This window comes from Seriola dumerili, unplaced genomic scaffold (genome assembly GCF_002260705.1).
Source record: "Seriola dumerili isolate Sdu_G_001 unplaced genomic scaffold, Sdu_1.0 BDQW01000242.1, whole genome shotgun sequence".
Taxonomy (NCBI): Eukaryota; Metazoa; Chordata; class Actinopteri; order Carangiformes; family Carangidae; genus Seriola; species Seriola dumerili.
This window is the reverse complement of record NW_019174497.1, coordinates 3,532,422-3,560,273: the sequence shown is the minus strand read 5'-3', so window position 1 is coordinate 3,560,273 and position 27,852 is coordinate 3,532,422. Positions and strand designations below refer to the sequence as shown.

Here is a 27,852-nt window from a genome sequence, read left to right as displayed (position 1 = left end):
GCTAGCCTTTAGCTAGTGATGACAACATCACTGCATATTAGCTGGCACTAATATGATGGGACAAGAAACAACGAGATAATAAGGACACTCTTGGAGCTGCTTAAAGTGTCCACTCACTGGTTTCTGTATGCTTGGCACATAAACCAAACAGGATCCAGGAGTAGCTCGCTAATAACAACCGTTAGCATGCACGGGAAGGAGTCGCCTGGGCTGGATGCAAGACTGGAACTGTCACCTCAATGAACTGATAACACACCATCTCGAGAGGGTAAATCATATCAAAAGACATTGTTTTATCTCGGCATTGAGCTAGTTAAATGTGTAGTTTAATATTGTAAACGTTAGCTAACATAGCTAAATGTGGGCTTAGCTAGTTGTCGTTAGCTGGCTCTGGTGCAGTTTGCTTACCAAAACTAATGTGGTAAAAGGTCTGACGTAGTGGTTTTTGGTTGGATTGTCAACATGTCTGGTTTCTGATGTCTAAAGTTTACACTTATCAAAGTCTAGCTAAACGCTTTCTATTATTATACTGGCAGCTGTGCACTGTATTTCCCACAACTGTACTGACCAACACAATTTTGTTTCACTTATAGACTGAGGCAACAGTAGGACCATGTACTCGAGCCCTAATAACACCATGAAGTCCAGCTGCAGCAGCAGCAGCAGCAGCATCACTGAGTTGCTGGGTGCCCTGTGTGACTGCAGCCTGTCTGGTGTGTCATGGAAGCGCAGAGCCCTGGGTGGAGTCTCAAGAGAAGGTTTCCGCAGAGCTCTCAAGAAGCGTGCATACGGTGCCCTACTGTCCAAACTATTTCAAGATGGCACCAAGGGGTCAGCCTCAGGACCGAGTACCTCAGCTAGTACGCCGCCCAGAAACAAGGTCCTGATGATTTGTTTTGACTTGCGGGTGGCAGGGTGCAGAGAGGAAGCAGAGAGGTTGGAGGAGCAGCTGGAGAGGCTGCCGGAGGGAGCATCCTCTTGCCTCAAGGAAGTAGACGCAGTCCTTGAGCTGCTTGTGCACCTAGCTGGTTCAGCACCTCCACCCCCTACCTCTTTCAGCAGGGACTACATGAGACGAGAGCGGCCCGTGCTGCGGAGGCCACGACCTTGGGGCTACCAGAGTGAGGAGCTGCAAAGACTAGAGGCCCGGGCGTGGGGGCTAGTGTGTGGGGAGGAATGGGGGACTTTGGAGAGTTTGTGTGGAACTCAGAGGTTGATGGATGCCCCTCCTGGTACAGGGCTGCTGGCTCTGAGAACTAAAATGGAGGCTGAAGAAAGGTTTGAGAAGGACACCAGGATGACACTGTTTGGAGCGCTGCAGCACACTCGCACTTCAGACATGGACATAAGACTGGACCTGCCTCCTATTCCTAGTAATATTGATGTAACTGGGCTGGCTATCAGGGTAGGACACTATGCCTTACTATAGTATCTAAGCTAATGCACAGTGTTTAGTTTAAGATTTTTTTGTCATTTGGCCATTTGGCCTGGTCAGTCGGAGAGTGGGTTTATATTTGAGCCATTGTTTCATCTAATTTTAAACCCCAGTGTTATACACTGTCATCATCCATCTTATTTATTGGGTGTCTATGCAGGTGCCCCCCTGTTTAGATCAGTCTGAAGATGAGGGCTTCCAGTCGGCCTCCAACCTGACCCCAGACTCTCAGTCAGAGCCCAGCTCCATTCCAGATGTTGATATATGGGAGGCTGTCCGCAATTTTGAGCCCGGAAGACGCCGATGTTGGGAGTCTGTTGGCTGGTAAGTGCCATGTCAGTTGTGCTATAGAAAGTTTTAAAGCAATTTTATCACAACAATGTCAAATTACTTTCCTGAGAAGATCTAACCCTCATGTAACCAATTCTGTAATTTGTTAAGGGCTGCATCCACCAACTGTTTTCATTGCTGGTCAACCTGTTTGTCCTTCTTGGATTAATTGATTTCACATTAAGTATGTAAAATGTTAAAATACCCATAACAGAGTAGAAAGTAATGTCATCAGCTTGTTTGTTTACAGCAGTCTAAAACCCAAAGATATTTAACAATCTAAAATAGAGAAAAACACCAAATTCTGGATCCAGTAGATGCTCTGATAAATTACTTAAATGATTGATGATGATGATTGAAATGAAACAATTATCAAAATATCAGTTGGTAATAAACCTGTTGATTGACTAGAACAGTGGTTCTCAAACTTTTTCACATAAAGGATAAGCTGACACAAATTAAACCATGGACCCCCATTTGATAAGATGTTGTTCCAGGGTCCACAATCTGGTAAGATTTTTGTTTTTAGATGTTTTATTACAGAAAGTGATTGAAACCTGGAGGTCCCTGGACCTCACTTTGAGAACCACTGGACTAGTAAATATGGTATGCAACAACACAAAGGCAAATTAAACAAAGCAGAAGATGCAGTTTAACAAGTAACATTCACATTCAGTATAAGAAGCCCACCTACATAGTCAGCGTTGTATTAGAGAGTTGTAGTTAGTTGTGTTTTCAGTTTGACTCTGCCTGTCTGGAACAAAACCCCAAATGTCACTCTGTTTCTACCACTAGCCCACCAGTGAAAAGGGAGTCTCTCTACCTAACAGAGAGAGGCAGGGAGGCCTTCGACCAGCTCTATCGTCTATGGGAGGGGGAGATGAGGGTGGTGAGCACTAGTACACCTTCTCCTATCCTCCCTCTGCCCCTGGACTCTCAGACACAACTGGTATCTGACCTCCTCAACGCCCTGATCGGAGTGGCGTCCACAACCTTCCCTCTTAACCAGGTCCATTTCATTATCATTATTTATCAGTCTCTGAAATGCAATAAAATGCAATTGATTTGTTGTTTTAGGGCTCTGTCAGACTGAAAAGATAAAAATGAATGAGGTAGTAAAAGCACTGTGACAGCACACAATTACCAAAAAACACTAGAGAAAAGGGAATCAGACAAAGAGAATCAATGGGCACTTTGTGCATGCCTGATAAAATAAACCCAGTTGATTTATAAAAGCACATGACATTGTAACAATGAAAAGAAAAATGGACAAAAAAGTGACAGTGTCAAGCATATACTCAAGTCATTCTCCTGACATGACACATTAAATGAGGAAGAAATAAATGAAAAGATTCCTAATGCCAGAAAACAAAACCACCAGGGAGCTCTTCTGCTGCTTTATTGTTTCCCATTAAGTTTTTATATTCGTGGAAGATTCTAGTTAGTTTTTACAACATAAATTGAATCCAAATTTCCTTGTTTACTCCCTTAGCCCTTTATGTTGTTTCTCTGGCGGATTTTTATCATTAACATGTAGGCTGGAGCAGGACATGGGCACATGTATTGTGGACACAATATCTTGAATCACCTTTACAGTCTAACGTAATCTAATACAATACTCATGCATGAAGTTCAATGTCTGTTGTGTCAAAACTTTGTTCAGATGGTCAGAGAAGTGTTTATTAAACTCAGAGGTAATCTTTGAGGCTGTGGTTTGCGGTGGTGTAAATTATTGTCTATGTTGTGTTTGTCCTCCCAGAAGAGTTCTGTCTATGAATTTTGTATCCAATTCTAATAAAAGAACCATGGGAAGGGCAAAATAACAAACACCTGATTATGTAATACAGTCTGATATAATAACACCACCAGCCATGCCCTCAGAAATCACCATGGAGGTGACTCCCTGACAGCCTCAACAGAAATTCAATAATATGAGCTTTACTAAGACAGTCTTTACTGCAGGGCTGTTTTATTGGATGTTATTAGACTGTACCGTTATTCATTGTATTTTCCTCACCATCTGTAAATATGTAATCTCCTTTCCAGAGTGTTCAGTTTGACGTCAGGCCTGGTGTGTGCGTGTCAGGAGCCTCTCCAGAGAGCGTGTCTCGTCTCCTGGGGGAGCTGGCCCAGTACGGCACCTACTACTTGAGGCTGAGTCGCTTTTCTCTGCAGAGTGCTGACAAGAAGGGCCTAGTCTTCCAGGTATGTTTGTGTAGTCATCATTTATACCACTGAGACAGCACATTTTACACCTCCTTTCTCCACATGTATTCTGCATGGGAGAGTTTTTTTTGTTTTGGGTTTTTTTTTTTACCAGTGTTGGGGTCATCAGTTATTCGTTTGCAAATACAAATACACATAACAATTCCTTCACACACATGTATAAATAATTTAAAAAATGTGATACTGAAAGAAAAGAGATGGAATACACAAGGGTAAATGGCAGTGGTAAATCCCTAGCTGATCCTCAATATCAAACACCATAAAGGCACATTAAAGGATAGGAGGTTCGCAAATTTTTCAAGTCTGTCTTAAACTGTAGGCAAATCAGGTAACCATATGAATTTCCCCTAGGAGATAAATAAAGTATGTATCTATCTATCTATATGCACACAGATACACAGATTTTGCTTTCTGGAATCATTCCTCTTTATACTTGGCAGCAAGAAATCCGCTCTTATTGCAATTACAGTGTAAGTGATTGGAAACTAAATCCACAGTCCTTGTTGTGTTTACAAATACATTAAAAAATGTAATCTGAAGTTAATATGAGACAACAGCAATCTGAGTTAAAGTGGATATCTTCCAGGGATTCAGTATTTTTAATACACAATTAACTTTCTGTTTCTCTCAACTGTGTTTCTTGTTGAGCAGAACAGGAGGGATAGTTATGCTAAAAGCACTGTAACTTTGGAAGATTTCCACTTTATTTGACCAAATCACACTGAATACATTTTTGGAGTGAGGACTGTCCCCCCTTATCACTTACATTGGAAATTCATTAAGAGGGGATCAGTATGAACAGCAGGAATGTTTACACGAAGAAGAAAAAGTTGTTTAATCGCTCATATTTGAAATCAGATCTGATCTGTTTTAAAATTGTGAACTTCTTATTTAAGTAAAAAATGCACAATATGTTGGGAAAAATGCATGTATCAATGTATGCACAAGGTAAACTGAGCATTTCAGAGGTTTTACACCCACACAGATCATAACATTTTTTAAGTAGTGTTTCTCTCCAAGGCTTTTACAGGTGGTCTGAGGAAGTATCTGCATTACTACAGAGCTTGTGTTCTCAGCACTCCACCCACCCTTAGCCTGTTGACTATCGGCTTCCTCTTTCGCAAAGTAGGCCGCCAACTCAGGTGAGGTCAACTCCTTTTTTTTTTCTTCTCTCTTTTTTTTTTTTTTTTTTTTTTGCTGATGTCTGTGCCTTGTTCATTTCATACTTCTGAAGCTCGGCCTCACCCAGTCGACAGCCCAGTCATGTCCTGACAGAGAGGACCTTGATGCAAATATCATCAATTCAAAAAATCTCTGCTTTCTTTTAATCTAAGGTACCTGTCAGAACTGTGCTGTGTAGATGGGCCTTTGGGTGCAGGCCAGGCTACCTTCCCTGTGGTGAGTGCTCTTTTATCTGCAAACTGCAATATGTCATCCATCATGGCTGTGTTTAGCCTATCAGATGGGATGTCAGCTCAGTGCCATGTGGCTCTCCTCAGGGTGTTAAACTGCTGTCCTACCTGTACAATGAAGCACAGAATAACTGCAGCAACGAGAACTACCCGGTCCTGCTGTCACTGCTGAAGAGCAGCTGCGAACCTTATACACGGTCAGTCACTGTGCTCCTCATACAGACATGTATCCTGAAAAGGAAATAATACAACCCAAGGACATGACTTTCTGTCAATGATATGTGGACCTTGCCGTATTGATCTGTCAGGATTGTGTCTTTGTTTTTACTGTGCTTCTCTTAGGTTTGTGTCTGACTGGGTGTACAGTGGTGTGTTTCGCGATGTTTATGGAGAATTCATGATCCAGGTCAATGAGGAGTACCTTAGTTTCAGAGGTGAGACAACACACACACAAAAACATTTCGTGCTGTTGCATAAACACTTTGGCTTCAGTCAGCAGGTTCTGAAAATGAAAAGCCTGGCAGACAGATTGTCTAGCAGAAAAAAGATAGATTTCATTACAGCCTTTATTGCCTAGTTGCATTTGTCCTTGTGTCTATAAAGGATGTCATGAAGTTATTGGATGATAATCAGTGGGAAACAGAATTCAGCTACCCCAGCTGTGGTAGCTGTAGAGCCACCTCCGCTCAGGAAGCCACAGAGACACACGAGTAAATGCTGTTCCTTTATCCTTTTCAGTTGATACACCATATGGGGTAAAACAAAACATCTTCTGAAATAAATGTTTTTTTTTTTCTTACATTTCATCTCTTGTAATTGTCCTTGACAAATCTAAACTGGCTGAATATTTATTTATTTTTTTCAGTACAATTAATGAATTAACTTGACTCCTTAGGGAGAGCACAAGAGTGAAGTAAGGACAGGAGGAGATGAGGCTTACAGGGCAGATAAATAAAGACCCATCTGTACTCTACAGGAACTGGCTGACTGACTTCCTGTGTGTGTTGGTTATTTTTGCCTTGGTCATGCTGCTCTTCAATGCCATGCCCTATTTCATGTCTACAATAGCTTTTCATTATCAAGACAACATTTTTATAGATTTTTATATTTACTATTTGATATGAAGACAGCTCAGGTCAAACTGCAACTAACCATTATTTTTTATTATCAGTTAAACTGCTGATTATTTTTTCAATCTTACAGATAAATCATTTGGTTGAAAAAAGAACAGAAAACAAACACAAAAAAAAAATCCATCATAATATCTGTCTTGTTTGTTTGTAACTGTCTTGTTTTGTTCACCAGTCCAAAAATCCAAAAAATGATTACATTACTACAATATAAAACCAAGATTTATGAGCCACCAAATATTTGCTGTTTTTACTGGAAAAATTACTTAAACAATTAATTAATTAAAACAATTATTTTTTTTTTTATTTACTTATCGTTGCAGCTTTAGTTGCAATAATAAAACAGTAGCGCACAAACATTCAACCCCAGCAATAAGACAAGTAAAGTTTTAGATTTAGTATCCTCGGTTGTGCCCAACATTAGCTGGTAGCAACTTTTCAAATGTGAGGATTTGATGTTTGTTTATTTCATATTATGGTAAATATCTTTTAGTTTTACACTTTTGGTCAGACACAATAATATTTGAAAATATCACCTTGGTGACCCTGGAAATATTTCACTATGCTGTAAAATTTTACAGGCAAAATGATGAATTGAGAAAGTCATTGGCTGATCAATTGATAGTGAAAATGTTTTTTAGCTGCAGCCTTTTTATTAGAGAATTGTTTATAAGTAAAGAATAATCTTGTTGACACCATGTTTCCCTAACGAGCACACACTGTAATTGCTTCATTCTGACATTACTCCATAAATATGGTTTTGTATGAGTCATTATAGCCTTTCCAAATACTGTATGTCATGCAACACCCCATCAAGGTCAGACCATCACCTCGGCTTTGTCTGGCTAAGAGGTTCATTTGCTCATCGGCTACACCTCATCAACTCCTGCAGTGAACCTCTGCACTTCTCGCGCCTGCTTTTTGGAGGACACACAAATGTCATTGTTCTCTTTGAAGTCCGTCAGCCAGGGAGGCAATCAGTGGCTAAGCTTTCTTGGCAAGCCGCAGGCTTCCTGTAAAGAGCTCTGGAAGCTCAGTGCATTCATGTTCTCTTATGCTTTTTGCTTAGGATCACTGAGCTAAGCGCTAACAATTTCCAAGTGTTAATTCAAGCAGCCCAAGTTTTGCCATGCCCCGTAAGTCATACTAATAAGGAAAAGTTTTAGGCCCAGCGCAGGCTGGGCAATACTCCGCTGCTGTTAGTTTTTGTACTTCTGTTGTGAGAGAGTTGTTCTGTTAACAAAGGCATAATGGGCCAGTAAAATGACTTGGTCTTATTTTTAGAGCAGTGTGTAATAGGCCTCCTTGTATTTCTACAGACAAACACTTCTGGGTTCAAGGCTACACTCTGATCTCAAAGGATGTGGAGGATTGTGTTCCCATCTTCCTGAGACACATCGCCAATGATGTGTATGTCTGTGGAAAGACCATCAACCTCCTCAAGATCTGCTGCCCACAGGTTTGTTGTGCACATTTATATATGTTGTTTAGGTAAATATGGCCTAAATTATCGTATTGACTGTTTTTTGTAACAAATAAGCATATAAAGTGATAATCCTTAAGATTTCCCTTCCATATTTGATCAGTTTTTATTTTTACTGTCATCAACCATTACTGTATTGGCTCGGAGATGCACAGATTGGCTCTGATATCGACAAAATCCACACGTTTGCCACAAATTATCCACCTGCCACAACAATGATTCTACCTATTTGGAAATCCATTCTACCCGCAAGGGGTAGGACAAATAATCAATACTGCCACATAGGTGGACGGCCTCCTGCAAAACATTATCAATATATTATCATCGGTATTGTGATACAATCTCTTGTGGTATTGAGGCAGAGGTGTTCCCATCATTTATTGCAGCCATTTGAACTCTGAACCGTTCTGCTTTCTGTCCATGCAGGACTTATTCCAGTTTGACTCCTGCTTTGTAAAATACTAATATTGATATTTTGTGTATATTTTCCTCCTTTGCGACGGAGCTATCATGATGTATCTAGGGGTGAAATGATTAATCAATCAGGCGATCTAGCTATTTCAATAATCAAATAACCGTTGGAAGTAATTTGTCATGTAAAAATGCCATTCGTTAGTTCCACTTTTGAAAATGTGAAGATTAGCTGCTTTTCTCTGTTTGCCTCATGTATACTGAATATTTTTGTGTTGTGGACTGATGGTCAAATGAAACTGACTTTCGCCAGTGAAACAACTTTTCCATCTTGGACTTTAAAAATCTATGGTCAGCATTTTTATGGACAAATTGAATAAAAGATTGATCAAAAAAACAAAATTCCAGATGAATGGCTGATAAAATGAATCACTGGTTACAGCAGTACATGTATGAGCTGATAACAGCGCTGCAACTTAAGCATTACTTTTTTTTTTTTAATTAAAATTATTTGGTCTATAAAACATCAGAAAATAATGAGAAATGTAGAAAGATTTTCAGTTTGGTATCATGTTAGACAAGGAAAAGCAGCACAGTGTCCATCACATTTTTTGGCATTTTTTCTCAAAAATGAAGTAATCAAAATTACTTAAATGACTAATTGATTATAGTTTGTTATGAATGTTCTTTTGATTTACTAGTCGTTTAACCAGCGATTTGTTTCAGATCTAGATGATATTCTATCAATATGTAGCAAATATCACAATTGCCTGTATGATGATGTCATTGTGCACTAAATATTGTCAGTGTGTCAGAGTCGGCCTGTGATTTCCAGCACCTGTATACAACCCTAGGCATCAGAGTTATACATGTATATGAAAGGACCCCTCACTGTGCACAATGGCAGTAAACTAAGCAAATGTAAAGCTTCAGTGAAGCATCTAAGTTTTTATGTAATCTAATTGTATTTAATTTTTTCACTTCACCGTGACTCACCTGCTGATTCACCAGCGCATGATGTTTTTTATGACTTGACCTATCTGACCTAAACCGCAGGGCCCATGCTTCTGACTAATTGGCTTTCTCTTAACTACGACTCTGTTTCTCTGTATGCTAATTTCCTTTATTGCTGGGTCCTGCTGTTCTCAGAGAGACTGCAGAATGGCTGGTATGAATACATGTGAAATTATGGATTGAAAAATGTGACTTGATGACATGGTGGGATGTGGCTGGTGATGTTTTATATAGCTTTTAGCAAAATTGAACATTTACGTGTAAAACAACACCACATAAAGAAATACAGAGCATCTAATCTAACAAATGGAGCCAAAAAAAAACAAGAGAAAGTAAAGATCAAAGTAAACATTTTAAATAGTTTTAATTACAATAATACAAGTATTAATTCAATGGGAATATATGTTTTATATTGTAGCATTGTAACATGTTTTATATTGTGATAAAACATAATTACATGATAAGATTAGACTCACAGAGGCACAGTGAGTGTGGTTAAGATGAATGTTTCTCATACAATCAAAACAAGGTTTCCATATATTCAAGGTTTTTCTAAAAGGTTTTACTCTTGTAAAAACCAGTACATAATTTCCTCTAGTGGTATGTAATTATTCATTTCTGCAGTCTGGGCTCCAGGGTCTTCAGATTTCCATTTTAGTCTTACACATTATTTGGTAATGATTAATAAGATCCTGTAAATTTAACTGCATATTAATGCCATGCAAATGTGATGTGATATTACATATTAGATTGTTTTTAGATTTAACGGTGTATTTTGAAGCAAGACCAAGTAGAATGTATGAATGTGCCATCTCGATGTAAAGCTGATGGAGAGAATGTAACTGAGTGAATCTAAACCTTGAATTCAAAGCAGATGTAACCTTGTCTCTTCACGGGTCACTCCGTAGCGTCTCATTCATATTTATTCCCAAGTCTCTCTGCCATCTCATCCTAGATTCATTGTTAGTTTGTTATTGGGTGCATCTGTAGACACATGTTACGCTTTCAGACAGCTGGCAGCACATATTTTGTTATGACAGGAACTTTGTGGTTGGTGTTATCAAACATCCACCAAATGAGACAGGCATCAGGATTAACTGCCACTTACAGTGGCAAGAAAAAGTAAGTGAACCCAGTGAAATTACCTGCATTTAGGTATTAATATGTCTTTAAATATGGTCAGAGCTTCACCTAAGTTACAATAATGAGCAATCGGTTTTAATTAATTACATACAAATCATTGTATTGTTCTTGTCCATACTGAATAGATCGTTTAAACATGAGCCCCTCAGCTAACTGGAGTCAAAAATCGAGTCCAATCAATGAAACACGATTGGAGGTGTGTGTAAGAGCTGCTCTGAGCAAAAAAAAAAACGCTTGCTGTTCACAAGAAGCACAGTGAGCCATGCCTCACACAAAAGGTCTCAGAAGACTTCAAGACAATCAAGAACGGTTGATTTGCATAAAGCTGGAAAAGGTGACAAAGTCATCCCAAAGAGTTTAGAGATTCATCAGTCCACAGTTTGATACATTGTCTATAAATGGAGACAATTTGATGCTGTGGCTTCTCCCTAGAGGTGGGCTAAGATGCTAAGATGAATCCAAAGAGACGGTGCTGAATACTCATGAAGTTAAAATGACCCCAGAGTAACAGCTAAAGGCTTAAAGAAATAATTGGCTCTGATGAACATCTCTGTTCATGAGTCTACCAAACAGGAAGCTCAGTGTCCATGGCGGGACACCAAGAAAGAAGCCACTGCTCTCCAAATAAAAAAAAGTTTGCTAAAGAGCAGCTTGACACTTGAAATTTTGTGGACTGATGAAACTAAGGTTGAATTCTTTGGAAAGAACATTCAGCATTTTGTATGGTGTAAAAAGGGCTCTGCATACTAACATTAAAATATCACCCCAAAGGTGAAGTAGGGTGAAGGAAGCATCATGATTTGGGGCTTTGCTGCCTCCGGGTCTGGACAGCTCTGCATCATCAAGGGGAAAATGATCAAGGGACCTTACAGAATAATTCAGGGTGGATGTCCACCTGCTGAAGCTCAGTAGGTTGAGTGATGCTGCAGGAATATCAAAGTAGATCTACTACAGAATGACTTAAAACAAAGAATAGAGATGCTGTGGAATGACCTGAAGGGAGCCGCTCACGCCAGTCATCCTGAGAATATGGCTGACATGAAGCAGCTGTATAGGAAGAATGGTCCAAAATTTATCCTGTTTTGCAGGTCTGATATTAAGCCATCAGAAGCTCTTGTTTGAGGTAATTGCTGCTCACTTTCTCCACCAGCACTGTGAATATTTAATGGGTTTGTTCAATAAAAACAGAAAAGATTATAATTCTTTGTGTGATATTTGCTTAAGCACATTGTGTTTGTCTGTACTTCACTTAGATGAAAGTCAGATCACATTTTACAACCAATTCATGCAGAAAGCCAGGTACTTCCAAAGGGTTCACATGCTTTTTCTTGCCACTGTAAATCAGTGAGCCTCCTTTATGGCACTGACTTTCTGTTCCCTTTGTGTCCACAGCACTATATCTGCTGGTCGGAGCTGCCGGTGCCTCGCATAGCTGTCACCTTCTCCCTCCAGGAGGTGGAGGAGATTGAGAGGGACTGTGCGGTATACCGCGGACGCATGGAGAGGATTGCTAAACACAGTGCCATCAGCAGGGAGGAGCAGGTACTGAGACGCACACATATTGTTCCATCTAATCTGACATTTCTTTAATGTATTTTTCCATTTTTTTCCTCTGAAGTCTGTTGATATTTCTCCTCCTCAGTTTTGTCTGACAAAAGTCTTCATCAAGTTTACATAAAGATATAAAAATGTGTTTCATATGCAGTGAATGGTAGTAGACATTGCAGTCAACATGGTATCTTACATTAATAAAGTCTGTGCTAGCTGATTTTTAAAATCAAGGGCAGCCTGAACTTCAGGGAGGGAAGGCAAACCTGCAGTAAGACAAGTCATTACACAGGTATTGTCCCTTAAGATAAAGAGAGAGGAGTTTCTTTTTTCTTTTTTTTCTTTTTTTTTCTTTTTTTTTTTTTTACATAAGATGATCCATGATTGTGACATTACCCCTCAAGTACTGAGAATTTCAGCAGCAAGTCATTAAAATGATGCATCTGAAGTCTAGGGCTTGTACGCTGCATGATTTAGTGTAATACCCTGGTTTGTATGGCCTGTGTGGCTTGTGCTGCTGGCTGTGCTGAGTGGCAGAGGGTGGGAAGCAGAGGTGAGCTACAGGGCAGGTGGATAGATCTTTGTTAATGATGATTTCTTGTCTGTCTATTGTTAGGCCCTGCGTACAGAGCAGGCACGCCAGGAGCTGATCAATCAGGTCAGAGAGTCAGCAGCCAAAACCCTGGAGAGCATCCGCGGTTAGTATTACATTTACACACACACACACACACACACACACACACACACACACACACACACACACACACACACACTGTGGGTATAATTTTATGTAGTGCTTGACATACATGCACACAACCTCTCTGATGAGTATACCTTATTTACCTATAACCCACATTTACTTGTTGACTCTTGACCATGAGAGCTTTCTTCAGCTGCGCTCCTTCCTCTCAGTAGAGCAGCAGCAATTCATAGTGAGGAATGTTTTGAACAGCTTCCAGTACGACGGGCTGAGAAATCTAATTATTTCTCGCACAGTTTAGCAAACTCCTCGCATCATTTATTACTTCACAAGATGTGTGGCAAAGTTTGGGAGGGGAGATGGTTTGGTGGGGAAATGTCTGGCCTGATGCTCTGAGTGTGTCTTGGCATATTTTTGTGTTTGTGTGAGGCAGATGGTGAGGTTGTTTTGTGTGTGTGCGTGCATGAGAGAGAGAGAGAGAGAGAGACGGAGATGTTTCGTACTTTTCTGTGTGGGAGGGTAAGCAGCCCACTGTTATCTCCCTTGCCTCCTGTAGGGCGCCAGGTGTCACAGCGTCTGGCTGAAGAGGCCAAGAAGAGGGAGCGATTTGAGGAGCTGAAACAGCACCTGGAGCAGGAGCAAGAGGTAGTAAAGTGTGTTTTTAAAACTGTTCTTGTGCATGCATCTGTTTACAAGAGAAATGCATGAGAAAGTAAGATGGTATCCATGTGACTGGAAAGGTATTATTATATTTTGAAAACAATTAGACGCCAAATGCCTGATGAAGAATTTTGAGGATAAGAAAATGATGTGAAGGACAATTTGTGTGTATATATATATATATATATATATATATTTCAGCTACATCATTTGTGGCCTTGTTTTAGAAGCTGAAAGCAATGATGTGTGTGTTTGTGTTTGTGTTTGTGTTTGTGTTTGTGTTTGTGTTTGTGTTTGTGTTTGTGTTTGGCACCAGTGGCGAAGTGCAGCCAAGAAAAGGCAGGAGGAAGATGACTTCAGCTTTGCCAGAGAGCTGAGGGATAGAGAGAAAAGACTACAAGCCCTGGAGGAGCAGCTGGAGCAGAGAGCCAGGTCTGACTGCTTTTACAGCCCCTACTAGACGTGTTAATCTTTTATTGATGATTGAATAATCTATGTTAAGATTTCATTTGCTCTAAAATATATTAACAAACATGATGGGACGTCAACTCCATCTTTGCAGTATCTTTCAGATGCTGGACTTGTGCTGAATTGCCATACAGTTGGGATAACTGTGTGATGCCGCGGCATGAGCAAATGTTAACAGAGCCTGTAATGCGAACATGGCGTGCGTGGATTTCCAAATGATGGCTGTAAGCTGCCATTTAGGTTGCCGGCGTGTTGGAGATCAGAGTTTACCAAAGCTGTTGTTAGCACCTGTCATCTGCAGCTTTTCATTCAGCCAGTTACCTCTCAACTTGTGCAGTATTAACCCTTGTAAAGATTCAAAATTGAAATACCTCATTTATTTAGGATGTGCTTGGAAAATGTTCCATGCCAAGTGTAAAAATAAAGCTTTTATCGTTCATTTTTTTATAGACCTTTGCTGATTAATCGATTACAGCTCATTAAAGTGGCTGACAAGAGGTTAAGGAAATTGCTCAAAATTGAATTCAAAGCTGTCACAGACCGTGAAAGCACATATTCACGCACAGACATATGGCAGGCCAATATGCTCATCACAATTCTTCATAAGGATGATTTGCACTTTAAATATAATTCCACGTAGATTTAAATATAAATATAAAGCTATGAATATGATTTATTCAGTTTTTTATAAGACTTAAATAACATCAGCCAAGCTGTTTTTAGGAGAATAATCATAATATTTATGAATGCATATTAATATTTTGCTGTTCTTATCTCAGTTGAGTACTAATATGAAGCTAACAAGAGCAGAGCTACCTGATGGCTGAGTGGTCTGGGGGGGGGGGCAATCCCATAAATTAAAAGCTGCACATTTGCTCCTCAAAAGCAATGTCCCCCATCATGTGCATGACACTTTCCTTGACATGCATTTACTGCAAGTTGCTCTGAATAAGTTGCTCTTGTGTGTTTCTACATTCAAATTGTAGGAAGGAGCTGATTGCCCAATATAGCCGTCTGTCAGAGGAAGCAGCCCGCAGAGAGAGAAGGGCCATGTGGAGGGTGCAGCGAATGAGACTTGATGAAGCCCGTGCTCAGTTCTTCATCCATGACAGGCAGAACATTCAGGTTTGTTACTGTGTATGAATTATCATAGAAGAGCACATGCAGAGGAAAAGGTTAATATGACTGAAGAGATTCTGCAACCAAAGCTCTTCTGACTTCTTTCCAGGCAATGCTCGAGAAATATCCCTTAGGCCAGGGGAGACCTCCTGTGGAAGTGTTGCGACCTGTTCCCCCAACACAACAGACTGTAGCACAACCAACACTGGTATGACAACACACTGGTTCTTGAACATTAACTAAATTTTTCCACTTTTTTATGCTCTTGTTAAGTGCATCCAATACACACCCTCAAATGAATGCCTTCTCTGAACAGGAATCTCCCATTCTGGAGCCGTCTGAGCAGCAGCCAACTGACACCCAAGAATCTGATGCCGTATCATCACCGCCACTTGACCCAACTTCATCCACCCTCACCCCCCTTACAGCAGACCCTGCCCTCATCTCTGAAGACATTGATATCAATGATTTTTTCCCCAAGTCACCAAATCCTGACAGTCAGCAAGTGGATGTGGCCCTACAGGAGATTGGGTCTGATTTACCTGAGGTGTGCCCTACAGCAAAACTAGTTGACTATGACTTCAGTGCCCCCTTTAGTCCACTTGAAGGTATCACTGCACAAGCCTCAGTTCAGCCCCGGCCTCGCTGGGGACCCGCAGTCCAGCCTGACTTGATCCAAAACCATCCCTCTTTCTCTCACATCCCCATAGGAGAGAACATGTCTCAAGTCCAAGAGAATGTCCCCAAAGCTAACCCCTTCGGTCAAGCCTCCAAATCCAGCTTTCCTCTTGGCCAGTATACCCCAGAGGAGCTCCAAAATGCATCTAAAGCCAGTGTTTATGGACATACCTCTCAAGCATCAGCACAGCCAGTAGATGGGAGTGAGCAAACCACAGACAACAAGCAAGAAGTAGTAGCACCTATGGCAGAACAGGAGACTGAAATGGGGATTTCGGAAAGTAAAGTAGAGGTAAAAGAAGATGAGCATGCATCTACAAAAGAGGATGATGTGGTTGCTACTGCCCCCTCCACCACACCAGGACGAGGCTTTCCAAATGGTGACCACAAACTAGTGGCACGTGTCTCTGACTGTGGTGGGGTTAAATTGCTTGAGGCAAACACTCAGCACCATAGCTCAGATGCTCAAGATAACGCATATGAAAATATTTCTTTGCCAGACATTCATGCTCATGTCTCCAGTACACACCTAAAGGTTGGAGAGCTGGTTTCAGATGTTGCTGACCCTCAGCCATCACCCAGCATCCATGGTCACTCCTCTGATGCTCACATAAAGGTTGGACAGTTTGTATCAGAGGCGACTGCGTCTCTTCCGTCTCCTGACATCCGTTGTCACGCCTCAGATTCCCACATCAAGATTGGAGAACATGTTTCAGAAGTTGATGCTCCCCTACCTTCCTCTAGTGTTCACGGTCACTCTTCTGACACTCACATTAAAGTTGGGAAAAATGTTTCAGAATTTGTCGCTCCTCTTCCTCCTCCGAACGTTCATGGTCATGCCTCAAATGCCCACATCAAAGTTGGGGAGCTCGTTCCAAATGAAATTGCCCCTCTGCCCTCCCCTAATGTTCATGGTCACAGTTCAGATGCTCGTATCAAGGTTGGCGAAAATGTTTCAGAAGTTGTTGTACCACTCCCTACTCCTAGCATCCATGGTCACTCCTCTGATGCTAATATAAAAGTGGGCGAGTTTGTGTCCAACATATCTGAAGCAAGACCTCGTTGGAGTAAGCACGGGCACACCTCGGATTGCCAGCTTCAAGCAGGCTGTGTGGTATTAGGAGCTGAACCAACCTTGTCCTCTTTACCTGGAAGTTCCCATGGTCACTCCTCAGACTCCACGTTAGGTGTTGGATGCGTAGTTTCAGGAGATGAACCCAAACGTTCTCCTCTACCTGGAAGTTCCCATGGTCACTCCTCAGACTCCACGTTAGGTGTTGGATGCGTAGTTTCAGGAGATGAACCCAAACGTTCTCCTCTACCTGGCAGTGACCATGGTCACTCCTCAGACTCAATGTTACGTGTTGGATGTGTAGTTTCAGGAGATGAACCCAAACGTTCTCCTCTACCGGGCAGTGACCATGGTCACTCCTCAGAATCAATGTTACGTGTTGGATGTGTAGTTTCAGGAGATGAACCCAAACGTTCTCCTCTACCTGGCAGTGCCCATGGTCATTCTTCAGACTCAAGTTTAGGCATCGGATGTGTTGTGTCCCAAACTGGACCACTTCCATCGCCACTACCAGGCAGCGCCTACGGCCACTCCTCTGATTCGACTCTGGGTGTAGGTTGTGTGGTGTTGGGGACACAGCCGCAACCCTCTGCACTCCCAGGCAGTGTGTATGGCCACTCTTCAGATTCTTCACTTGGAGTTGGATGTGTGGTGAAGAGCAAAGAGAAAACGGAGGAAAATGAAGATAATAAAGGTATTGAATAGTACTAAGTGATACACAACAATTCAATTCTGAAGGGTTGCAACTATAATTTATTTTCAACTAATCTGATGATTATTAATTGATTATTTAATAAATTCTTTGATCTAGAAAATGTCAGATGATAAACAAAAATACCATTTATAGTTTCCAATTCAAAACCTAGAGATTTTCAGGTCATAGTGAGGTAAAATCCCCACGTTACAGAAGCTTAAACAAATTACCAAAATAGTTGTCAATTCATTTTCTGTCCATCAATTAACTGATTAATCAGCTAATCATTTCAGCTCTAGATATTTGCATGTAATCAATATATAGATGCACCACTGAATATAAAGATGGAAGCTTTTTGCACTGACCTTTTGGTGTTAAGAATAGTACCTAATGTCACTGAAAACTGTGCTCTCTTTAGGTTCCAAGTCAGAGAGCCCTGGTGAGCAGCTGGCTGAGGGCTTGGGGTCCTGGGCAGCTAGCTATGGTTTGTCCCCTGGAGAAAAGTCTGAGCAGGAATACCTCTTGGCTTTGTCTGCTCAGTACCAGGTGGAACACTATGAAGACTACTACAGCTTAATGGGTGAGTTGAAATCATATGGCTCAAGGTTAATAGTTCCTTGTGGCTTATACAGACAATGTGATGTTCATCACATAAGCACTTTTGTGTTACTGGTACATTAAAGCCATGATTCTGGACATGATGGTGTCTAACTGGTATGTTAGGAATGGATAAGAAATAACATATTATAGATCTAGTTTTTTTTTTTTTATTGCAAACTTGAATTCTTTATTGACAAAAACAGAATCAGAAGTCAGAAATGACTGTGGTGTGTCTTAGTTAGACATTGGCCAAACTGAAACAATGTCCCAGTTGTCCTTGTTCATATGGAGAAAGTTTATAGACAGCCATTTTTTGCTGGATGTCAGCCAGACTATTCTACAGAGAGCAAAAAGATAATTCATTCACACGCATCTACAAGCACCTACTGTGTATTGTGCATACTATTATTAGCACAAAACTGAAAAGAGAAAACATAGCTACAAATAACTACCAAAATGCAATAGAGAGCAGAAGCGGATCTAAAACAGAACCTTGTGGAACTCCACGATTTAATTCTGTTGGAGAGGACATGGATGTATATCATGTAGAACAACAGAAAACAAGAATTCAATCAGTTAAGAACAATGAGAGAACAAACTATTTTTTGTCTAATTATGGTCAACAGTATCCCAAACTAAAACTGTAATTGCATGTTTTGTATAAGGTTATTGACTGTTGGTTACCCATATTAAAGTCATCTCGGTAACTGAAAACTAAACTTGATTTAAAGCTTTATTTCAGTTTCAAAGAAAATTATTTGACTGATAAATTGAATGAAATGAAATAATTTTATCTCTTATTGATGCTTTTGCTCCTTCTGTCATTATTTTACAAATGACCAAACAATCAATAAATTGAAAATAATCATTCTGCTAAAACTGTTGCCTTTTCTTGTGGACAGAAATTACATGACGCGGAGCACTAAAAACGAAGCCTAACCCATTCTTGTAGTAATGAAAATGACTGTAGCTTATGCCAGATAAGAAAAATAAAATGGACCCTGGTCTTATTCAAGAATGTGAAAATATTTATGTTGTCAGGCTGAAATAACTTAATGAGAAATTACGTCTTTTGAAATACGGCAAAACATCAGGTCATTTTGCAGAGAAATGAAAATTACACACCTTACAGTGGTGGAGCTGGCTTCATATGAATTTAAAAGAGCATTTTTACATGTTCAGGAGTGAGGCATTTCTTGAGGCTGTTAAATATTTACTCCATCAGCATACACAGGGCTTGAATAAAAAGCAGTGATATTTCATAAAGGTATTAAGTCTGGTTTATGTTTGGCTGGGATGCATCATGGCTCGTTGAAGTAATATCCTGTCTTTTTCACTCTGCATTTGTGGTTCAGTCACGCTGCTATTATTCATGCTGGCTTCTAGGGTCTCCATGAAATCAATCAGAATCTACTCTGTTGAATACATCTTCCACACCACTGATCAAAGTCAAGAACCCTAATTATTTACAGAGTGTTACTATAAATATAGAGGGACGTTGGACAAAATAACTGTTTGCTGTAAATACTCTCCATTGTGAAGCTTTTATGTTGTGTTTTTGTTGTCAGCGAGGTGTCAATTCAGCTCTAAGGACATTTTAAGACCTTAGTTTTATGTTTGTAACTAACAGTTATTTTCATTATCAAATGATTTTTTTCTTTATTTAGTTCATAAAATTTTAGAAAATGGCTAAAAAAGTAAAAAGTAAAAAGAAATGTCGATCACATTTCGAAAAGTCTGACCACTGTCAAAAACCTGAAAATGGTCAGTTTAATACCATAGAAGACTAAGAAAACCATCAATTATCAACATTTGAGAAAATGGAAATGAGAATTTTTGGCATTTTTACAAAAATATTTACTGATTAATTCTTTCAGCTCTGTATTGTTAAATCATTAAATAAACGTTTCAGACATTTATTTTGCATCATCATCCATTCTAGCAAACATTATTTGAATAATATTTGTTTAAGCTTCTTCTTTTTCATCTGACTGTACTTATTATTTCTTCTTTGCAGCATTTAAACCAGCAGAGTTTTCTGCCGTTCTGAGGGTGATATTTATTCAGTAACACACCTCATCTCCCTCCCCCACAGCTTCGTCCCCCGAGTGTCAGCTGCTGAAGCAAGTAACTCGGGGCCCCTGGGGTCTTCCTATGGACCCCACACTTCGCAGAGCTACAGACACCACTGCAGTCCAACTCAGCGAGATGGTTTCCCTGCCAGTTCTGATAAAACACTCTGTCACTACCCCGCTCATCACACAGTGAGTCTCTGAAAGAAAGCTATTTGTACGTTATTAGCCCCTTTTAAAAAAGAGATCCCACTGTTGCTGTTTACAACATCCCTCATTATGCCGGTTTTGCTTGTTTACACTGAACCAAACAAAGCTGGCGTATTTCTGCCCCAGTGTGTGATTTTGAGATGGCTTGCCATCGTTCCAGAATCAGAGGCGTGACGTGTAACACAACAGCATTGGCGTCTGTCCCTCCATGCCGGCTCTCCCTTTTACACAGATGTTGATCTGGCTCTATGACTACCTTCACTGCCGGCTTAACAGCAGAACGACAATGACCCCCCCACCCCCATCTATCTTCGTACCTTTTATACAGAACAGAGAGGCAGAATAAAGGTGCAACATTCCTGCCTTGTACAGGCTGTGTAAATGGGGCTTTTGTTTACAAGTATGAGTTTGAAGTGTCTGAGAAAGACATGTACTTATTTTACCCTTAAAGCCAAATCGTGTGTTTAACAGAAATGCAGGTGTGAGGTTTTTCACTGATCTCTTGTTATTTTTCTGCTACTTCAGGCCACTTAAACTGTAGCTAAGTGTATATTCTGCACTGCAGGAATAATTAAATTTCCTATTACGTTCCATCATTGTAGGATCTTTTTTCTGTTTGAAATTCCATCAGAACTCCAGACAAGCTTGTCAGTCTTCAACTACAATGTTTCTGCACACTTTGCAGTTTTGCCTTTGTGTGTAAAGAAATGGCTTTCTCATCCCTTTCTGCACACGGAGAGGGTGCAGTATATTTAGCGTTGGTATTCATAACTCTAAATTTTTATTAACACATTTTTATCCCATGCTTAGATGACACAGTGGAGTTTTCAACTCCATTTTTATCTCCCCCCTGCTGACTTTTCAGTGAAAGAGAACATTCCCTAAATCCCACTTTTATAGAAATGTAAATTACTCAGGAATAATTTAAAGTAATGGAACGGAGGAAGTCATCCTTAAAGTGAAAAAACACAACGTTATATTTCCTCAGCTTTCTTCAGAGCTGATGTCTATCATTCCCACAACCTGTATCAAATTTGCAAGTCAGCATCATTTCCACTCCTGATTCTTGTATCAAAACTTTTCTCTCCTTATCTTGGTCATGCTCTCCTCCACCTTCCATCACCAGTGTATCTTTGGTGAACAAGGCAGTGGTGGACTATTTCTTTGTGGAGCTGGGAGTGGAAAGACACTTTGAGGCACTGCGCCACTTCCTGCTGATGGAGGATGGCGAGTTCGCACAGTCCCTCAGTGATCTGCTCTTTGAAAAGGTGAGGCTCTCTCAGAAATGCCGATGTCACTGGTGCATGTTCAGCATAGGGTAACATATGGTATTTTTCTACAGTTTATTGCCTTCTAGGCGAGAACAAGAAAGGACATCTTGGAACAAGGTCAAATGGCCTTGTCAACATATTTTAAACTTTAAACTTTTTCTGTCTTTTGATTGATCAGCACTGCATGTATTTAGCATTGTCTACAAGCTCAGGACGGTCCCCATATAGCATAGAGACACACCAAATCTTGAATACATATGATTTAGACATGTACGTATGTGCAACAGTTGCAGGGCAGTTCTCCACAGGTAGTTGCACGACTCCTTTGTGTCATTCTCTGGAAAACGCCTGCAAAATGTAATTCATAGAGCCCATGTGAACTCTGTATTTCTCCTTAGCTCTATGAAGCATTGTGTCGTTTTCATTTTGCCACCTGCAGCCTTATGTTCTGGTTCTGTCACTGCTTTTTGCAGCATAGTTTTCAGCTGTTTGCAGCAACAAAGCTCTACAAACCCACTGTACACTACGTGTCGAGCATCAAACAGCAGACTGACACAGATAGCAACTGGCTGGTGAGCATAGTGTAGCGTTAAGCAGTTGTACAGCTAGATATTACCCCCAGATCTTGAGAGTTGGTTGAAACCAAAACAGAGCAAAAAGGAGGGACAGAGACAGAATATTAGACATACTATTATCAAGGGATGCAAACTCCAAATGAATGTTATTGTTGCTCTGTATCTGCTGGATGTCTAAATAAGCAACTGCTTGTGTGTTTACAGCTTTTTGTGCTGCCTCAAATGATCAAAAACTCCAGTACAGAAGGTTTAAGCATTATTGATGCTTAAGCTTGTTAGCATTTTATATTTGATTTCTCCTTGTGCCTGTTCTCTAGCATGTGATGCATCACTGCCAGATTTCTACTTATGTCAAGCCCAAGCTTCCTGGTGTGAAATAACAAGCACATCTTTTGCTCCCACCTTGGTGCCATTCTGCAGAAACATTCATGTACATCTGTCTCGTGAGGCACATGAAACAGAAGGTTTTTGTTCCAGCCAAAGACTACACCAGCTGATCTCACTGATTAGCACAACCGTCAGCTGGAAGGGGAACTAATCATCGCAATCAGCTACCTGTAGTGTTTGTTTGGAATGAAAACACTGCCAAATTTTAGGCCTTGATAGCACATTTGAAAGACAGGTGTAGGGGTATGGGTAGTTATACTTGTTTGACCTTTTATGTATTTACTTGGCTGATGTCTCTTCCACCCAGATGGGCAGTGGGCAGACTCCCGGTGAGCTGCTGACACCGTTGGTCCTAAACTCCATCCTCAGTAAGGCCCTGCAGTACAGCTTACATGGGGACACACCCTTGGCTGGCAACTTCACATTCGCCCTTCGCTATCTCCCTGAGACCTTTCACCCACACGCCCCAGACTCTCTCAACTGTCTGGAGCTGCGCTACAAGGTGAGGCAGTGTGTTTTATTGGAGGGAGTAACAAAAGTGTGTACACTTGCACGGGTGTGCTTGTCTCAGCATGAGTGGCAGCTTGAATGTGACAACCTGTCATGTTTTGACAAACTGCTCCGGGTATGGAAAATTAGCTTATCCCGCACTTAAATGGTTGAACCTCGTAGATTGATTGGAGTTGGGTCTTTTTCCGATGACATGCACAGTGACTAATGTTGCACATACTGTCCTCTGCTCTTGTTCCCGACTGTGTTTGTCACCTCCCATCTCTCTCACGACTGTTCGCTTTCCCTACTGAATCTCCATCTTCTGCCTTTCTTGAATCCTTTCCTCTTTTTCTCTCTTTCTTCATCTACTGCTTTGTGTATATTTTGCTTTGCTCTTTCTCTCCCCAAACATCTTTTCTACATTCCTCTCTCCATCTCTTACCACTCTGTCTTCCCCTCACAATCCTCTCACCTCCTTTATCACCATCTCTGCATTCACACCTCCCATCGCCTCATCTGTCACTCTCTCTTTACCTGTTCTTCCCAACTCCTGTTTCACTTCCCTTTGCTTTCTTTCACACCCAATTGCACTCACACCTTCACACTCTTTTTTTTTTTCTTTTTTTTTTTTGCCTTGGTGTCTCTTTTCTTTCGTGTCATCTCCCAGGTGGAATGGCCGTTGAACATCATCATCACGGACAGCTGCATGAACAAGTACAACCGTCTGTTCTCGTTCCTGCTGCAGCTCAAACACATGGTGTGGAGCCTCCGCGATGTTTGGTTCCACCTCAAGAGAACAGGTGAGAAGATGAGAGCAGCTGATTCGGCCTCAGCTCGGACTCCACCTCATCTCTTAGAAGGAAGAGTTCAGATTCTTCCTCTTGTGCTTTATGTTCATGAAATATTCATAGAGGGGAATGTTGCAATTCCTTTATGTTTTATTTATACAACACACATCTTATACCAGCGGGATTGTTGTAGACCTATGTGCTTCACTGGGTTACGTATTATTGATCAGCAAAAGCCTGTGCAGAGACTACGTAAATGGATTTCCTGATGGGGAAAAACAAAGTATTAAGTTATTAGAGGGATGTAAACTTCAGTGATTATAACATTAACATTACTGATCACATGGGGCAAATGGTGGATGATTACTTAATACACAACTGACAAAACCATGAGCAGCGCTAACATGACCGCACTCAAAGACAAAACTGCATGAGAAAGCAATTAACCAAGGTCTGTCTGTATCATAAACTTCAACTATCAGTTACTTTCATTACTAATTCATGTGTATTGATTTTTTACTAAAAGTATAAAATGACAAATGCCTCTTAAGTTTCCAGAGCACAACAACACAAATTGTCTTTTTTTTTCAGTTTTAGGAAAATGGTGAAAAGTAGCCCAGAGATATTGTATTATTTACGACATAAAAAAGCTGAAAATCTTCAATCTTCTTTTCCATACTTTGTGAGTCAATTCTTCCCATCTTTGTTTTTCTCAGCGCTGGTGAAGGGCGCAGGTCGCTCGGTGCAGTTTCGTCAGCTGCAGCTATACAGACATGAGATGCAGCATTTTGTCAAGGTGATACAGGGCTACATCGCAAACCAGATCCTGCAAGTGTCCTGGAGCGAGTTCACAGCCAAACTGGCCACTGCCAGCGACCTGGACGCCATCCACCGCACACATGCAGACTACCTCAACAGAGCCATCTTCAGGTGAGGGCTGGGACTGCATATGTCTATGTGACAGTCTTATTGCAATATAATGCTTACTGTCATTTCTGTGCACAGAATAGTTGATGCATGATTTATTGCATTCAAGGAGAAGATAATTTGGAACAAGACCAAATGTCCTCATCTCACCTTGAATCCAATACATTTTGAATTGTTCAGCATTTTGAATGATTACAGCTCCATGTATTTAGAGTTACCAGCTTTTAGCCTGTGCACCACATATGAGAGCACAGTCTGTGTGTAGACACTACATAAGTATATGCTCTCTACACCAAAACTCATCATCAGTCCTTGATTTAAAATGCACGTGCTTCAGCTAGAAGGCAGTTCCCTTCAAGAAGTCACACCACACCATAGAAAGAAATGATAAAACGACATAAGATGTTTGATGTGTTACTGCAAAATACCATAAAATGGTCAAGATCAAAACAGAGTATATGAAGATCTGTTGAATGAATGTTGTGACACATGCTAAATGTTGCACACGGGCACAAATTTATGGTGTGTGATCAACTTTTTCTCATCTTGGCTGAACTGAAACCTCTGCACCTTGGAGAAAAAATATGGTTCCATTTAAACATTTTCTTTCTGAATTGTCACATCTCCTTTGGGCTCATTCAGGTTCATGTCCAGCTGCTCTGAGATTTGTGTTGAGCCTAATTTAGAAGTTGATTTATCTATTAATCAATAAACAGAAGATTAACCAGCAGCTAATAATTCATCATTTTTAACAGCAAAAAATTAATTAATTAATTGTTTGGTCTAAAAGTCAGAAAATGGTGTTGTTGTCATCAAGTATATTATATATAATCAACAAGCCTAAAGATATTCAAATGAACCGCAGAGAAATCAATAAATTTAATAATAAAATTCAATAAATCAACATAGTAATCAATAATTGTAGCCCTACTGGGTACAACTTTCTGGGATCCCAGACCCTTCACATACAGACGGAGTCAAAACTATTTGTTGCCGAAGGTGTTCTCCAGGGTGTTGTTCGCTTTTACACAGACAGGAAAACTCTTAATTGAAACCAGCAGGATTTTAGGCTGCAACACCACAAACTGCAGAAAAGGGCAAGGGAGTGAAATCATTTCTCCAGGCTCTGTACATGTGCAGCAAGTTGAAGTAGTGCACTCTGCACCCATAATTTCATATAAAATTGATTCATCCTCCTTGTAACAAGTTAATTTAAATTCCAGCTGGATCTTCGGCTAACTCTTGAACCCGATGAATGATTTAATCTCATTAGGAGAGGTTGTCACTATCACACTTTTCTCTGTGTAATTTCAGGCCGTCTGAAAAGTCATTTCAAAGTTCCTTGTCATGTTTCTAAACTTTGCACTCTCCCTTCTCGCTCGTCTCCCCAGAGGTTTGCTGACGGAGAAAGCGGCTCCGGTCATGAACATCATCCACAGCATCTTCAGCCTGATCCTCAAGTTTCGGGCCCAGCTGATCGCACAGCCCTGGGACAGCCAGCAGGGGGAGGCAGTGCACCCCAGCTTCATTGCAATGCAGCAATCATACAACACCTTTAAGTATTATTCTCACTTCCTCTTCAAAGGTAAGGACACCGATTAATGTTTTAGTCTGTTTTTTTACATTCCCCCACAATTAAACCCTGGAGAAGGATCATCAGAGTGAAGCAGCTCTGAAACCTTCTTGTTGAGATCATTCTCAAACATATTCTCATTTCTCAATTCAGGTGTTGCTCTGGTTAACAATTATACACAGATATCCTTTGATATTAAAACCACTTGACATGAAAGCAGTATATTATCATTGGTGTATATATTGGTTTAATTAAGCAAATTAAGTTAACAAAGTGTAATGTGTAGATTTTCTTCTTATTTCAGGCCTGAAGGTGCCTAATTAAGGTTTGCCAAGATTTATAAGAGTTTTTTTTTTTTTTTTTTTAACATATCCACTGTAAATGCAGGAGATTAATTAAATTGTCTGCTACTTTTTAATGGTTTTCTTCACACATACAATGTGAGTATGATCTTTTTTTCTGTAATGTGCGACAGGGAAATTTGTGGTTCAGGTGAGCCGAGGATGTAAAGCATCGGCTTCTAGATTAAAAGTAATTATTTAAAAAATAATGTCAAATATGCTGAACGAAAAGGGTTGCATTTTTGAAGAAAAAAAAACCTATGGCTTAAAGTAGCTTCCAAAGACTTTGTGCAAATCCGTCACATATGGCAGAAACACTAAGATAGTGTGTAGTTTTATTTTTGGAATAGGAAAGGCTGTAGTATTTTGAACTGAATTAAACAACACCAAGTGTTGTATCAACTTGTCTGGATGTGTTAAAGCCCTTCCTCCTTGTTGTGATTATTTATACATTAGTAGATGATTAGTGTTGCACTAGTTGTGGATAAATCAATGTCATTTAATTTGCTGCAGCAATGTGTTTCTTGGGGAAAACCCAGATCTAACAAATGTGTCTTTCCTTCTCTCAGTGGTGACCAAGCTGGTAAACCGGGGCTACCAGCCTCATCTCGAGGATTTCCTCCTCCGCATTAACTTCAACAACTACTACAAAGACTCCTGAGCTGATTGTTGCTGTATGTGTAAGTTGTACACAAGCTTAATGTCACAATTTCACATAAGAAGTGCTCTTTGTTAAATATACACCATTGTGTACTATGAGTGTTCACATTTTAAGAATCCCTTGTAAGACAAAATACAGATAATCAAACATACGTAATAAATTAAGTTCATTTCAATGTGCAAAATACATTTAAAAACCCAACTGCACTGTATATTAGGGCATGAATTTGGCAATCAATCCACATCAATGTGCGGGATTTGAACTACATGCCTGTGTGCTTGAATAAATTAGACTGCTTCTGAAGTTTGTATGCTGCCAAAGGTTGTAATTGAGATGAAGTTAATGCCTACTGAAATGCCTCTCGTGCTCAGGTGCGTCTCCAGCTGTGTAGATTTTAAGTGCATATAAATGAAATGTCAATGATATGTAAAT

At 40.3% G+C, this 27,852-nt stretch overlaps 1 protein-coding gene across 1 annotated transcript; it reads left to right on the top strand.

Annotated features, from left to right (window-relative positions):
- On the top strand, positions 1–27,852 carry tubgcp6 (tubulin gamma complex associated protein 6). The gene is made up of 25 exons (XM_022756376.1): positions 1–268; positions 594–1,405; positions 1,596–1,759; positions 2,561–2,774; positions 3,812–3,970; positions 5,012–5,133; positions 5,326–5,389; positions 5,491–5,600; positions 5,746–5,837; positions 7,853–7,992; positions 11,977–12,126; positions 12,749–12,830; positions 13,389–13,477; positions 13,809–13,924; positions 14,947–15,085; positions 15,189–15,287; positions 15,396–17,523; positions 17,942–18,103; positions 20,219–20,387; positions 21,532–21,673; positions 22,946–23,140; positions 23,798–23,930; positions 24,635–24,848; positions 26,237–26,430; positions 27,329–27,852. The coding sequence occupies exons 2-25, from the start codon at positions 614–616 to the stop codon at positions 27,418–27,420; spliced, it is 5,961 nt and encodes a 1,986-aa protein (XP_022612097.1). The 5' UTR covers positions 1–268; positions 594–613; the 3' UTR covers positions 27,421–27,852.